Here is a 16,155-nt window from a genome sequence, read left to right as displayed (position 1 = left end):
AGATGCAGCACAGTTTGGCGAGATTTTGATATTTTTGACGACACTTTTTTACTTGATTTAAGCCGATTTCACGGAAATGGGAGACTGTTTGAAATACTATGATAAATGTTTGCGAGTGTTTCTATTATAATTTATTGTGAATCTTAACTGTGATTTATTCAGTAAAGTTGTTATCCAGCCTATGTTATTAATTGTGCATTCTCTACTAAAATCTTCGAACTGTATAAAGCAGATTGCTCTCCTTATACCTCTTCTTATACCTCCCTCCATAAAAAGAATTTCATTCCTTAATTAAAAAAATGAAGCTAAACTAAATTTATTAAAAAAAAACATTACTTGCCGTATTCTTATATAAGAACTCAAGTTACCTTGGAAATTCAAATTCAAAGTTTTTTGCTGCATGAGCTTACCTTTATTTATTAAAAACATCCCCCACGATCTTTGCAATCATACAAAACACAAAAGTTGTCGTGGTCAGCAGAGAGAAGCCTCAATGAAATATTAAATAAAGCCGTCAAACTTTAATTAAAACTTCCAAATTAAACCTAGATACTTCAATAAGGGGGAAGTCAATCTACGAAATAAATCGTCCTTTTACCAAATAAACATTACGATGTAAAAATGTGTGGTCGAATACCGCAGATATAAGCATGGTGTAGAGTCTAAAGCAGTGATGTAGGTGATAGGAGCGCTTGTAGAGAAGCGAACTTTGTCTTCAACTAAGAGATTGTCCCCCTGTCCTACGAATTTGATTAAAAAAATGCTTATTTGCTTCAAAGCAGCGGTGCAATTGACGTTCAGAAAACGCAGACTCGGTGTTTATATTACTTTTCTTTTCTTTTCTCGTATCACTCCCTTTGGATGATTCTGAATTTTAAATCTATAAACACGGCGTATCTCTTATAAAAAAGGTGAGCGGATATAATTCCAGAATGGAGCTGCATTTAGGCATTTAAAAATGTTTGAATTGTGATGTTGCCAGCAACTACGTTGGCAATACTTTTTGCATATACATGTCGTGTATAACCCATTTGTTATTCTTTGGTGTGGTATTAAATATGTCTGGATATCCTCGATAGCTAAACAAATTAAACAGGTTGCTGTCAAACTATTTTTAAGGAATAATAATTTGCTATTTATTACTATATGTATCTCTGCATTTCTATATAGACATCCCGTATCACCAAAAAGGGTAAATTATATTAAATGAAATATGTCCACCCTTATCTTTCATTTTCGTGTTCTTATTTGATATATTTAAGCCCAAACTGATGATTTTTTTAAAGGCAAGACATCAGACAGCAAGACATCTCAAGTTTGCTTATCGTCAATTATTTATGCATTCCCAATCATTTCGGACTTTATGCTCATAAGACATTCTTCATTCAGCCCGTGCCATAAAACGTAAGCCTGCGGTTACATGTATTCGAGATACCGTCAACATGAGAAATCTGCTGTACCTGGTGCCCTTAGCGATACTTCTACAAGGATCTCAAACTAACTTAGCATCAGGAAATAGGTGAGAGGTGATAAACTCTGCAAACAAAATGCTATTTTAAAACAGATCTAAAGTGTGTCTGTGTATTGTATAGTTTATACGCTTGCAACAAATTGTTTGTTTTATATTACTTTTCGCCCTACATTTTTTAGCGAATTTAACTAACCGTTGTCACAGTATATATCGTGTTTTGTTCAGCAAACCTAGTGTGTGTTTTTTTCTGTTTTCTTTTCTGCTTTCTGCTGATGCGGCAATTGAGATGAATGCATTAAATGAGGAAGAATACTGAAAATGCTGTAAAATAGAGCACCATGAGTTTAGGCTTCAATAGCGAACCACAGTAATCAAAAGTATAGACTTTCTATATAAGAAACTTTAACTAATATCAAAGCCGAACAAGTCTATATAAAACATATAAAATTATTGAACAGCTTTATTAGACAGGTCAAGCAGGTCAAGCAGGTCAAGCATTATGAGACTAGATTTGCACTTGGAAAATAAACAGACCCACGGTGTCTTATTAAAGTAGATTAATAAAACAGAGAAAGCCCTCGACGACGCTTTTTTAGGAATACAAAACTAAGAGATGCTTCAGCAAATGGATTTTGCAAAGTTTTGTCTAACATTGCCCTGAGGCCCGTAAAATCCCCCCCCCAAATAATTTTCCGTTTAAATGCTTTTTTTACAAAACTGGTTGTAGGCCATTATCCTAAGTGCACTGCATATCGGCTCCTTTGATAACATTATTTTGATAACATGTCTATGAATGATATTAAAAATACTCTATAAAATCTTAGACGAGCCTCTCTATCTAAACTTGTGTAAATGTCATGTCGATATTTCACAAACAAGAGGCCAATATAAATTCCAATTTTTATCCAAAGTTTTTAAAAAAGGCTTAAAGATTTTATTAAGAGAATGAAATATATTACTGTCAATTTGTTCTTGGAGAGAGCTTTTCAAACGAACTTTCATTTATTATTAATTATATTTTTCCAATCATCATGAGCACGGTTTTCGGGGCGTCGCACTTGAATGGGCGAAGAAGGTATTCACTAGAGCGTCTCCAATTGCCTAATATAGGAGCTACTGTTTTAAACTTGACTTATTTCAATTTCTATGATGGATTAAATGTTGTACCGATAGTCCCATGTATATATAGATATTTTAATAGGTTTATTCTTTCCAAAGTTAATTTTCTTTTATTAGCTTATCACAAACGAGTTATAAGTTGTCTTGTCACAACTTATCTTTATAAGGCGTTCCTCCACTAAAAGCCTCTAGGAACTCCTCGTCAATACTTGATAACTATATAACATGATAATGGAATGTATAAATTACCTTTTTTGAGGCCCGTGAAATTGGGGTGCTTTATGTCAATAAATAGTAGCGCAATGTGAAATTTATAAAACAAAAAAACCTTTTTTGTTTTTGGAAGATATTTTATTTTTTAAAAAGTAGATTCACAAGTTTTCCGCTTGCGTAAAAAATATTGATTGTACCGCTGCACAAATCGAAAGGGTTATAAGTTTGAAGTCACATGAGTAAAAAAACATGGGGGGGGGGGAGCTCTCCAGAAACATAACATATCAAAATTTGGGTGTCCTTCATACCCACTCGGCCGACCTCTTGGGAGCCTGGGTCTAAGGGCTTTTAAAGATCAGTGAGAGAAAAGATTTGACCAAGCGATCAAGGTTGTCTAACAAATTTTGGCCGCAAGTCTCAAATTGACATGAATCAGCATATTTTCACCATGTTTTCTGGAGATCAGGGAACGGGAAAACTGTAGCTCCTCTAAATATGGGCATCAATGCCCATATAAGGCAATACATACGAAGGACACTATGTGGGGGATATGTTTGATATGGATGTTCTCCAGACGAGCCCCTCTATCTAAACTTATGAAAATGTCATAAAAAACAGAGGCCGATGCTCGATATTTCACAAACAAGAGGCCAATATAAATTCCAATTCTTATCCAAAGTTTTTAAAAAAATCTTAAAGATTTTATCAAGAAAATGATAAATATATTACTGTAAATTTGTTCTTGGAGAGAGCTTTTCAAATGAACTTTCATTTATTATTAATTATATTTTCCAATCATCATGAGCACGGTTTTCGGGGCGTCGCACTTGAATAGGCGAAGAAGGTATTCAATAGAGCGTCTCCAATTGCCTAATATAGGACCTACTGTTTTAAACTTGACTTATTTCAATTTTTATGATGGATAAAATGTTGTACCGATAGTCCCATGCATATATAGATATAAGATATTTTATTAGGTTTATTCTTTCCAAAGTTCATTTTCTTTTAGCTTATCATAAACGAGTTATAAGTTGTCTTGTCATAACTTATCTTTATAAGGCGTTCCCTCCACTAAAAGCCTCTGGGAGCCCCTTGTCAGTACTTGATAAAAATAACATGATTATGGAATACATAAACTACCTTTTTTGAGGCCCGTGAAATTGAGTTTTTTTTATGTCAATAAATAGTAGCGCAATGCGAAACTTGTAAAACAAAAAAAGTTTTTTGTTTTTGGAAGATTGTTTATTTTTTAAAAGTAGATTCACGAGTTGTCCGCTTGCTTTAAAAATATTGATTGTACCGCTGCACAAATCGACAGCGTTATGAGTTTGAAGTTACATGAGTTAAACATGTTTAACGAGTCAATTTTTCACACACCTTGCAATGCAACGATGACGAATAAAATATTCTACTTGTACAAAGTACAAATAAGGAATATATTAGTTTCCTTATATGGAAGAGACTGCGTTTTGCAAAATCGACAATTTTTGGCTAAATTTTCTTGATATGAAAAGTAGAGGAGGGGGGGGGAGGGTGATCGCCACATCTTTTAGGGTATAAAATTCGACCTACTGCGGTTCCTAAGGGAAAGTTTCACGTTTTTTTGTTCCAATTCTATTATCTATTAGGGTAAAACTTTCCTCCACCACACCCAATTTGCTATCTCTCATGGGTAAGAATTTCTGTTGACCATGCCCATAAGTGCCATCCCATAAGTGCCATAGGGTTAAAATCAATTTTGCCGACAAATACCCCTCTCTGTTTTTTTTTATTCTTTCCTTCCAACCCCCCCCCCCCCCCCCCCCCCCCCCCGGGTCTTAACTGTTAACCTTGCTTCGAACTTATTACAAGGCGAGAGGGCGGATCTTGACGGGTTGACTTACAATAAGCCGTCAAATAACCGAGATTTCAACAAACACACTGTGTAACGTAATGTAATATGATTAATATGATGATAATAATGGTAATAACAATTATGATTATTTATGATAACAATGACGATAATGATAACGATAACGATGACGATGACGATGACGATGATAATAATTTTATTATTTATATAGCACATAATTTATTTTCTATATGATCTAAATATATTATATATAAAGACGATAATAAAATAAATGAAATATATGATGAAATATTATAATATTATTTAATATTTCTTAAGCGAATATAAGCAAAGATTTGGTTGTTTGGAGCTTCGATTTTAGGCAATGCCCGAATCTATATTATTAGGTCCTTGCTGAAAACTTATAACCCCCGCTTTCCGAATATTCACAAATGCTATTTCCGACTCCTTCCAGCAGATACAAACAGGCAACAGAAGCCATGAATAACTTACTTCGCAACTACGACAAGAGAATCAGACCGTATTCGAACACGGACAAACTTAATATCACCGTCCAGCTGGCAGTGGAGAGATTTGGGGATATCAGGGAGAAAGAAATGGTGAGAATACTTTATCTTTTTCTAAGACTATGGGAGCCAAGAGGATCCCGGTACTAGTAGCGTACAACTGTGATATAGGTACCATGAGTGAGCACATCACTAGTAACGTACAACTGTGATATAGGTACTATGAGTGAGCCCATTACTAGGAGCGTACAACTGTGATATAGGTACTATGAGTGAGCCCAACACTAGGAGCGTACAACTGTAATATACTATGAATGAGCCCATCACTAGGGGCGTACAACTGTGATATAGGTTCTATGAGTGAGCCCATCAATAGGAGCGTACAACTGTGATATAGGTACTATGAGTGAGCCCATCACTAGGAGCGTACAACTGTGATATGGGTACTATGAGTGAGTCCATCACTAGGAGTGTACAACTGTGATATAGGTACTATGAGTAAGCCCATCGCTAGAAGCGTACAACTGTGATATAGGTACTATGAGTGAGCCAATCACTAGAAGTGTACAACTGTGATATAGGTACTATGAGTGAGCCCATCACTAGGAGCGTACAACTGTGATATAGGTACTATGAGTGAACCCATCACTAGGAGCGTACAACTGTGATATAGGTACTATGAGTGAACCCATCACTAGGAGCGTACAACTGTGATATAGGTACTATGAGTGAGCCAATCACTAGGAGTGTACAACTGTAATATACTATGAGTGAGCCCATCACTAGGGGCGTACAACTGTGATATAGGTTCTATGAGTGAGCCCATCAATAGGAGCGTACAACTGTGATATAGGTACTATGAGTGAGCCCATCACTAGGAGCGTACAACTGTGATATGGGTACTATGAGTGAGTCCATCACTAGGAGTGTACAACCGTGATATAGGTACTATGAGTAAGCCCATCGCTAGAAGCGTACAACTGTGATATAGGTACTATGAGTGAGCCAATCACTAGAAGTGTACAACTGTGATATAGGTACTATGAGTGAGCCCATCACTAGGAGCGTACAACTGTGATATAGGTACTATGAGTGAACCCATCACTAGGAGCGTACAACTGTGATATAGGTACTATGAGTGAACCCATCACTAGGAGCGTACAACTGTGATATAGGTACTATGAGTGAGCCAATCACTAGGAGTGTACAACTGTGATATAGGTACTATGAGTGAGCCCATCACTAGTAGCGTACAGCTGTGATATAGGTACTATGAGTGAGTATGAGTGAGCCCATCACTAGTAGCGTACAGCTGTGATATAGGTACTATGAGTGAGGCTATCACTAGGAGCGTACAACTGTGATATAGGTACTATGAGTGAGCCCATCACTAGGAGCGTACAGCTGTAATATAGGTACTATGAGTGAGGCTATCACTAGGAGTGTACAACTGTGATATAGGTATTACGAGTGAGGCTATCACTAGGAGCGTAAAACTGTGATATAGGTACTATGAGTGAGCCTATCACTAGGAGCGTATAACTGTGATATAGGTACTATGAGTGAGCCAATCACTAGGAGTGTACAACTGTGATATAGGTACTATGAGTGAGCCCATCACTAGGAGCGTACAGCTGTGATATAGGTACTATGAGTGAGGCTATCACTAGGAGCGTACAACTGTGATATAGGTACTATGAGTGAGCCCATCACTAGGAGCGTACAGCTGTAATATAGGTACTATGAGTGAGGCTATCACTAGGAGTGTACAACTGTGATATAGGTATTACGAGTGAGGCTATCACTAGGAGCGTACAACTGTGATATAGGTACTATGAGTGAGCCCATCACTAGGAGCATACAACTGTGATATAGGTACTATGAGTGAGCCAATCACTAGAAGTGTACAACTGTGATATAGGTACTATGAGTAAACCCATCACTAGAAGTGTACAACTGTGATATAGGTACTATGAGTGAGTCCATCACTAGGAGTGTACAACTGTGATATAGGTACTATGAGTGAGTCCATCACTAGGAGTGTACAACTGTGATATAGGTACTATGAGTGAGCCCATCACTAGGAGCGTACAACTGTGATATAGGTACTATGAGTAAGCCTATCACTAGGAGCGTACAACTGTGATATAGGTACTATGAGTGAGCCCATCACTAGGAGTGTACAACTGTGATATTAGTACTATGAGTGAGGCTATCACTAGGAGCGTACAACTGTGATATAGGTACTATGAGTGAGCCCATCACTAGGAGCGTACAGCTGTAATATAGGTACTATGAGTGAGGCTATCACTAGGAGTGTACAACTGTGATATAGGTATTACGAGTGAGGCTATCACTAGGAGCGTACAACTGTGATATAGGTACTATGAGTGAGCCCATCACTAGGAGCATACAACTGTGATATAGGTACTATGAGTGAGCCAATCACTAGAAGTGTACAACTGTGATATAGGTACTATGAGTAAACCCATCACTAGAAGTGTACAACTGTGATATAGGTACTATGAGTGAGCCCATCACTAGGAGCGTACAACTGTGATATAGGTACTATGAGTGAGCCAATCACTAGGAGCGTACAACTGTGCTATAGGTACTATGAGTAAACCCATCACTAGAAGTGTACAACTGTGATATAGGTACTATGAGTGAGGCTATCACTAGGAGTGTACAACTGTGATATAGGTACTATGAGTAAACCCATCGCTAGAAGCGTACAACTGTGATACAGGTACTATTAGTGGGCCAATCACTAGAAGCGTACAACTGTGATATAGGTGCTATGAGTGAGCCCATTGCTAGGAGCGTACAACTGTGATATAGGTACTATGAGTGAGCCCATCACTAGGAGCGTACACCTGTGATATAGGTACTATGAGTGAGCCCATCACTAGGAGTGTACAACTGTGATATAGGTACTATGAGTAAACCCATCGCTAGAAGCGTACAACTGTGATACAGGTACTATTAGTGGGCCAATCACTAGAAGCGTACAACTGTGATATAGGTGCTATGAGTGAGCCCATTGCTAGGAGCGTACAACTGTGATATAGGTACTATGAGTGAGCCCATCACTAGGAGCGTACACCTGTGATATAGGTACTATGAGTGAGCCTATCACTAGAAGTGTGCAACTGTGATATAGGTACTATGAGTGAGCCCATCACTAGGAGCGTACAACTGTGATATAGGTACTATGAGTAAACCCATCGCTAGAAGCGTACAACTGTGATATAGGTACTATGAGTGAGTCCATCACTAGGAGCGTACAACTGTGATATAGGTACTATGAGTGAGCCCATTGCTAGGAGCGTACAACTGTGATACAGGTACTATTAGTGGGCCAATCACTAGAAGCGTACAACTGTAATATAGGTACTATGAGTGAGCCCATCACTAGGAGCGTACAACTGTGATATAGGTACAATGAGTAAACCCATCACTAGGGCAGTGACCAAACCCTCTGGCAGTGACCACCCCCAGTGACAGTGCTTAAAAACCCAGCCAACAATCCTCAAATGTGAGGGGCAGGCTGTATTGGTAAATAAATAAATAAAGGAGTGTACAACTGTGATATAGGTACTATGAGTGAGTCCACACTAGGAGCGTACAACTGTGATATAGGTACTATGAGTGAGCCCATCACTAGGGGCGTACAACTGTGATATAGGTTCTATGAGTGAGCCCATCAATAGGAGCGTACAACTGTGATATAGGTACTATGAGTGAGCCCATCACTAGGAGTGTACAACTGTGATATAGGTACTATGATGAGTGAGCCCATTGCTAGGAGCGTACAGCTGTAATATATGTACTATGAGTGAGCCCATCACTAGGAGCGTACAACTGTGATATAAGTACTATGAGTGAGCCCATCACTAGGAGCGTACAGCTGTGATATAGGTACTATGAGTGAGCCCATCACTAGGAGCGTACAACTGTGATATAGGTACTATGAGTGAGCCCATCACTAGGAGCGTACAACTGTGATATAGGTACTATGAGTGAGCCCATCACTAGGAGCGTACACCTGTGATATAGGTACTATGAGTGAGCCCATCACTAGGAGTGTACAACTGTGATATAGGTACTATGAGTAAACCCATCGCTAGAAGCGTACAACTGTGATACAGGTACTATTAGTGGGCCAATCACTAGAAGCGTACAACTGTGATATAGGTACTATTAGTGAGCCAATCACTAGAAGCGTACAACTGTAATATAGGTACTATGAGTGAGCCCATCACTAGGAGCGTACAACTGTGATATAGGTACTATGAGTAAGCCCATCACTAGGAGTGTACAACTGTGATATAGGTACTATGAGTGAGCCCATCACTAGGAGTGTACAACTGTGATATTAGTACTATGAGTGAGGCTATCACTAGGAGTGTACAACTGTGATATAGGTATTACGAGTGAGGCTATCACTAGGAGCGTAAAACTGTGATATAGGTACTATGAGTGAGCCTATCACTAGGAGCGTACAACTGTGATATAGGTACCATGAGTGAGCCCATCACTAGGAGCGTACAACTGTGATATAGGTACTATGAGTGAGCCCATCACTAGGAGTGTACAACTGTGATATTAGTACTATGAGTGAGGCTATCACTAGGAGTGTACAACTGTGATATTAGTACTATGAGTGAGGCTATCACTAGGAGCGTACAACTGTGATATAGGTACTATGAGTGAGCCAATCACTAGAAGCGTACAACTGTGATATAGGTACCACAAGTGAGCCCATCGCTATACAACACTGATACAGTTACTATGAGTGAGCCCATCACTGGAAGGTGCAGATATAGGTACCACGAGGAGCGTACAACTGTGCTTTATGCGTGTATGCGATGCTTTCATCAACATGTTTCTGTTCTTTTAAGGATTTTTCCCTGGACGTCTATTTGAATCAGACATGGCACGACGACCGTCTGAACCACACCCTAGACCATCCCATTATCCTTAGCGGCGAGTTTAAAGGATCCGTATGGCAGCCGGACACTATAATATTGTATGTCCGAAGCTTAACTGTCTACAATTCTCTAAGTGAGCCGTCCAGTATTACAATTTATTCCGATGGAACCGTTCGTAGTACCGTGAGGTAGGAAAATCTAATAGTAAGTTTTACATTTTTTTTCTGCCGAGGGCGTTAACGAATTCTGCGTTCTGACTGTTTTCTTAGACTATGTGCACAAAAATATTTTTTTTCCAATCTAAAACTCTATTCATTTAAAGGAGTTTTTTACACGCATATGCCAAGAAATTGTGATAAACCTTGTAAATGATTTATATATAAGTACGATTTTGGCTGTTTTTGAAGTACTAAAACCACTGTTTAGCCGTGCTAGCGACCCTTTTAAGCCCAAGTTTGGGGGAGGGGGGGATGGAGATTCGAGAAAAACATCAAATGCTTACGCTGGTCTCATTCTTTTATCTTTTAACCAGACTGGCGTTGGTGATCAACTGCCTAATGGACCTACGTGACTACCCGCTGGATGAGCAGGAATGCAGTCTCGCCATGCTCAGCTGTAATTTGACTGTGAATTCTCATAATAACTATAAAATGCTTGTAGTGTATGCAAAAATGTGAGGAGGCTATTGCCCACAGAAAACTCATGGAATTTCCCCTACTTTTTCTTTATTTTTTTTCAAATAAATCAATTCCTTTGCAGATACCCACCAATATGAAGATATTGTCTATAAATGGAGTCAAAAACCCATCAGCATCTACGATCACTTTATGGATGAGTTTTCCATCGAGTCTTACAAGGCGTCGAGGGAGATCGCCCGTTATACGTCAGGTAAGGCCTGGGGTACTAGGTAAAAATACATTTGGGTAGCATTTCTGTATCATCGCAAGCATCTACGTAGGCATACTTACCTACCTTCGCATACATCCGACAACCCATCAGTTGAGATACACAGCAGCATATATTTTGTGAATAAGCAAGATCAAAATTTGTCGGCCCATCCCCTATACCAACTTGTGTGTACTAATAACAAAATAACGTTATTACAAAAATTCAAACAATCTTAACTTTGTCTTACCTTACAGTGCTGAAGAACGTATGCTCGTGCGCGTGTTTTGGCGAAAACAAACGAAATCTCAGTTGAATCGTTTGAGTAAAGGTACGAAAGGCTGACTTCGGTCGCTGTTTTGACTTACTGTACAGCATTAAAACCGTACTGTACAAAAGATGACAAATTTGTTTGATAATGAGGGAGTCATATAGAAAATTTTAGCCTTAGGTTTGATCTAGTTTCCTTAGCATTCGCCAAAATGTGACAGTTCGCCAGGTAAAACGCCGCCATTTCAAAACAAAAAGGCTGGCTTAACCGCGCGATACTGGAACTAGTATTGCGTTTTTCAGCACTGTCGTTTTACCTAGAATATCAATTTATAAAAGCTTGTCATTGAACAGTGTACTGTTTGTAGGTAACTGGAGCCGTGTGACTACTACGTTTTTATTTAAGCGTCAGATTGAGTACGCTCTCCTGCAGGTAATAAACAGCCTAGTTCTGGGCATCCTTTTTCGGGTTTCCTGTGGTGCTTCGGACTTCCTGTGGTTGATGAAGTGACGTCATCGGAAACCCTCCAATTTCTGGGTTTATTATCCCAAGCCCCTCTTCCCGGGAGCGAGGGCGGAGGGGGTGGGGGACGAACTCTGATAAAATCAGGCGTGGATGATCGTCGGCAAAATTTCCCCAAGGGATAGCACTTTGGTTGTGGTTAACAGGAATTCTTAACCTAAAGAGATAGCAAATTGGGTGTGGTCGAAGGAACTTTTAACCCTATTTACAATGTTCGCAAGTTTTAAAGCTTGACAGAAAACAAACAACCAAGGCATCCCTTTTAACGGCCAACAGCTTTCAAGCATACAGATTTTTTAAATGTTTATTTGTGTCAAAGCATCTCAAATCCTACGTTACTAACATGGAGAGTGCACATTCTCGGGTACTTTGGTGCTCCGCCACAGGTTATAAGCCAAATATATTAGGCAAGTTATTCCTATAAGAAACATCACCAAGATTTTTTAACTCGTGTTGCAAATTTATGCAACCACCACAGGCGGGTACCCAGGATTGGCTGAGCGGGGTGCGATGTCATAGGTATCATACGGGAAAGACATTAGTAACTGTAGATTCATTAGTAAGAAATGACCCCCACATTTTGGCCGCCAAGGGGGGGGGGGGGGGGCTTGTGCGCGCCTGCACCATGCTCATTGTGTCTTTACCGTTGCTTTACCAAGGTTTTAAACTCGTGTTGCAGATTTATGCTCCCACCATGCTCATTGTGTCTCTGTCATGGCTTTCGTTCTGGATCTCCAAGGAGGCCGTCCCAGCGCGCGTGACGCTTGGCGTGACAACTATACTCACCATCGTCACGCTGATTGGCTCCTTTAGATTCCAGTTTCCAAAGGTACAAATAGCGCAAGTCTAATGTTAGGCGCGCTTCTTAAACAGTGCAACAAACAGGGGTCCTATAAACAAGTATCCTTTCTGCGATGTTTAAATATTCTTGTAGTAATTAACTGCTGAACTTCCTTTTCTTGCTCCGTCTTTCAACGGGTTTATCTTTGGTCATATTTGATTGGTTAGTTGCTTGAGGAAAGGTGGAGCGGTTTGAACCCTTTTCAATAGAAACGATTTAGTTGCTTGAGGAAAGGTTGAGCGATTTGAACCCTTTTCAATAGAAACGGTTTAAGGGGTTTGAAGAACAAAATGTAACAGGCGCGATTTATTTTTTGGAGTCCAAAAACCGCAGTAAAATGGGTCTGGCGTTTCCCTCCATTATCATGAAATTGATCGCCACTTGATTGCCTTCGTCTGATTTAAAAGTCTCTTAACTTGGTTTGTTATTAATGTTCTTAAGCGGGTCCAAAATACGGTTCATGAGCCCAAAGCGTGTTATGAAATCTACTTTATTCCGTGGTGTCTTACACTCTGGCAATCGACTGGTTTTCCATCGCTACTTGTTATCCTGACCAAGTTTACAAACTTCTTAGGTGTCCTACGTTATGGGAATCGACTGATTCTTCATCGCTACCTTTAATGCTGACCAGTTTACAAACTTCTAAGGTGTCTTACACTATGGCAATCGACTGATTCTCCATCGCTACCTATTATTCTGACCAAGTTTACAAACTTTTTAGGTGTCCTACGTTATATGGCAATCGACTGGTTTTTTATCGCTACTTATTATGCTGACCAAGTTTACAAACTTCTTAGGTGTCTTACATAAGGGCAATTGACTGGTTCTTCATCGCTGCTTGTTATGCTAACCAAGATAACTGGCTTCTTAGGTGTTAATTATGATTTAAACTCAAGTATACTTTTCTCTTTGCTCTCTAGGTGTCTTACATTAAGGCAATCGACTGGTTCTTCATTGTTTCCTTCGTGTTCGTGTTTGGTGCTCAGATCGAATTCATTGCAGTACTTCTGCACAGCGTGTACAAACAACAAGTTTCCATGGCTGTCCCAGATGTCGAGAATGGTGTAGCGGAATCTCCTCGGGTAAAGCCAGGGGCGGAGGGACAAGCCCCCCCCCCCCCTTTCCACGAAAGAACAATGGATTCCCCTTTTTTAAACCTTTGCTTCAGCCCCCCCCCCCCCCTCCCCCTTGGAACTCCTAGATCGGTCCCTGCTTACTGTCGAATCCGTTGTATCGCGACCCGCGTTTTCAAAACCCGATTTGTTTTGGTTTTCTGTGCCGTTAGTAAAACCATTCTGAGCCAATCTGTGCACTTCCCTGGCTATCCTCTGGACAAAAACCAGACAGTGTCGCGACAGAAAACCAGGCAACCACTAGGCGAGAAATGGCAAGAATCTGATTGGCTTAGCATAATTGGACTGGCGGAACAGAAAATCCCAAAAACAAATCGATGTTTTGAAAATGCAGCGTCGCGATGCAACGGATTCGACAGTAAAGCCATGATTGCTTATTTGTGATTGAATGGATTGAAAGTCAAGGTTAAAAGTCAAAAACGGGATTTCCCAAACACTAAAATCTATAAGAATAACAATTTCTATCAAGTTTCAATGATTAAGTCTATTTCATGAACTCCATCTTTATGGCTTGGGTTCGACTGGAAAGCAACTATTATGTGCTTTCAACAGTATTTTATTTAAATTTCAGGCCATATCTCGGCTGACGTTGTTAATAGTTTCTTTGAAGCAACATGGCCAATACACTGATCGAGTGTCGTAGCTCCACTTTTAAGCAGTGATACTATATCTACTATGAATTTCATTGTGTTTGAGACAGTTTCGACGTATTTGTATACAATATAAAATCAAATTCCTTTTATATCATAATGGTTGCTTTTTCTTCATAATTCAGTTTCTTATTGTTCAATACTTGATAATTCTGACTCATACCTCTGTTTCTTTATAGGATTTCTCCGAGGTAGACACACAAACTGAATCCACAAACCAACAAAATGACAACAAAGAAAGATCAAACAGCGTCGCCCAATCCTCGCTCCGACAAAGGAAACCCAATACGTCACTAAGGAAAACAAAGAGTGCTTTGAAGTTTGCGTTTGTCGAGAACGACTGTGACGTGATTGATAAAATTTCCAGGGTGCTATTTCCTGTGGGGTACGGTTTATTTCACGTGACGTACTGGTTTTATTTCGAATATGTCAAATTCCTTCGGCCCCTTTCCTCCCATGGCACCACTTCTTCCGTTTGAAAGAATTTTTCCGAAGGAAAGAGGGCGCATCGTACGTCACCCCAAGTAACTTTCCTATCAAATAATTTGTGTCTTGAAAACCGTCATTTTTTTTGTGATTTTCCTCTTATAGCATAGTGTCATAGTGTAATCGAGAAACTCTATGGAAATGATTTTCCTGGTCGCTATCTTGAAGCAGGTCTGGAAATTTCAGCTGACGCCATCGCCCCAGGCTCTTTGACTATTTACAGCTGTTGATCTATATAAATTTATACCTATCGAAACTAGAAAATAGCTTTTGCGCGTTGTATGAAAATTTAATAACATATCACACGCCAGAGTGAAAAAGGTCACGACCAATTTGTCTTAGCTAATACTTTCAAATATAAAAATGTATCTTAAGAAGGTGAATTGTTAAGCACGAGAAAATAAAATAATGCAGTTTTTATGTTTTTTTCGAACTCCCATCGACAATGTCCAACTGATAAATCTTCTTCCATTCAAACTTCTCGAAGCGTTTTCATTGGACAGCACTGAAATGGTTTCCAATCACACCACCTTGCCGTTAGGCGCAGACCAATCAGAAAGCACCAAATAAAATTCTATTTAAATAAAATGAAAGCCAGAAAAATTTTCAGCAGTTGGACATTGTTGATGAGAGTTTATAAACAAATGGCCGTAAACCTTCCTTCGATCCACATCATCGGCTAGGACCTTTTTGGCACCGCCTCGAATGTGAAAGTCGATATGGAAACGTCTGTAAAATTTAAAACTATTTTCTAGGTTATAATGGACTTTTTTGGGAAACTCTTAACTGTGGAAATTTAAAGCGCTGTAAATAATTTGCTGACAATTTTGTGATATCCAGTCAATCTTGGCATGACTTTATGATCACGCGCCAGTGTATGAACAAACTCGTGGAAGCAAAACGTTTCCCTCCCATCCCCACCCTAGCCAAGTTTGTGCAACCTAGTGAGGTTTACGGTGCCCTCACCTTGTAAAAAGTGTATCAATTGTACTCATTAAATCGGCTATCCGTGCTCCGTGGCAAGTGGCCATTAGAACCTCAATCTGTGTCCTACTGCCCTTGCGAACAAGCTCGCTAAATCAATCCTATTGCACGTATGTCAAGCAAGTAAGGAAGGGAAAGCAAAAAGTCGTGTAAATTTTTTTTTTAATAATGTCATGGAATTCTTCGGCTCGCTCGGCTATTCAGAGTGAATATTCCTTGGGATGCTGTCGAGAGCATTAACAAGGGCAGAGGGAAAAGAGTTCGCTAGGCTAAACTCTGAAGATAATT

General features: G+C 39.5%; 1 protein-coding gene across 3 annotated transcripts; it reads left to right on the top strand.

Annotated features, from left to right (window-relative positions):
• Positions 1-708: 708 nt before the first annotated feature.
• LOC5522221 (gamma-aminobutyric acid receptor subunit beta-like) lies at positions 709-15,925 on the top strand. Of its 3 annotated transcripts, none has more exons than XM_048722973.1 (9): positions 709-911; positions 5,110-5,254; positions 10,066-10,283; positions 10,628-10,710; positions 10,855-10,983; positions 11,619-11,683; positions 12,453-12,602; positions 13,535-13,696; positions 14,577-15,925. In XM_048722973.1, the coding sequence occupies exons 2-9, from the start codon at positions 5,135-5,137 to the stop codon at positions 14,874-14,876; spliced, it is 1,227 nt and encodes a 408-aa protein (XP_048578930.1). In that variant the 5' UTR covers positions 709-911; positions 5,110-5,134; the 3' UTR covers positions 14,877-15,925. The 3 variants fall into 3 exon arrangements, with proteins under 3 accessions (XP_048578930.1, XP_032223523.2, XP_032223522.2); XM_032367632.2 differs by lacking the exon at positions 709-911 and adding an exon at positions 1,257-1,519 and having other exon boundaries at positions 5,113-5,254; XM_032367631.2 differs by lacking the exon at positions 709-911 and adding an exon at positions 1,259-1,519.
• The last annotated feature ends 230 nt before the right edge of the window (positions 15,926-16,155 follow it).

Source organism: Nematostella vectensis, chromosome 15, assembly GCF_932526225.1.
Source record: "Nematostella vectensis chromosome 15, jaNemVect1.1, whole genome shotgun sequence".
NCBI classification, from domain to species: domain Eukaryota; kingdom Metazoa; phylum Cnidaria; class Anthozoa; order Actiniaria; family Edwardsiidae; genus Nematostella; species Nematostella vectensis.
Note: the sequence above shows the minus strand (reverse complement) of the source record. Positions and strands in the feature narration are given on the sequence as shown.

Excerpts from the sequence above, each read along its gene's own strand:
- LOC5522221 (XM_032367631.2), top strand. The coding sequence starts at position 1,443 with ATGAGAAATCTGCTGTACCTGGTGCCCTTAGCGATACTTCTACAAGGA. Across the intron at positions 10,284-10,627 it reads ACCGTTCGTAGTACCGTGAG|ACTGGCGTTGGTGATCAACT; the intron begins GTAGGAAAATCT and ends TCTTTTAACCAG. Across the intron at positions 12,603-13,534 it reads TTAGATTCCAGTTTCCAAAG|GTGTCTTACATTAAGGCAAT; the intron begins GTACAAATAGCG and ends TTTGCTCTCTAG.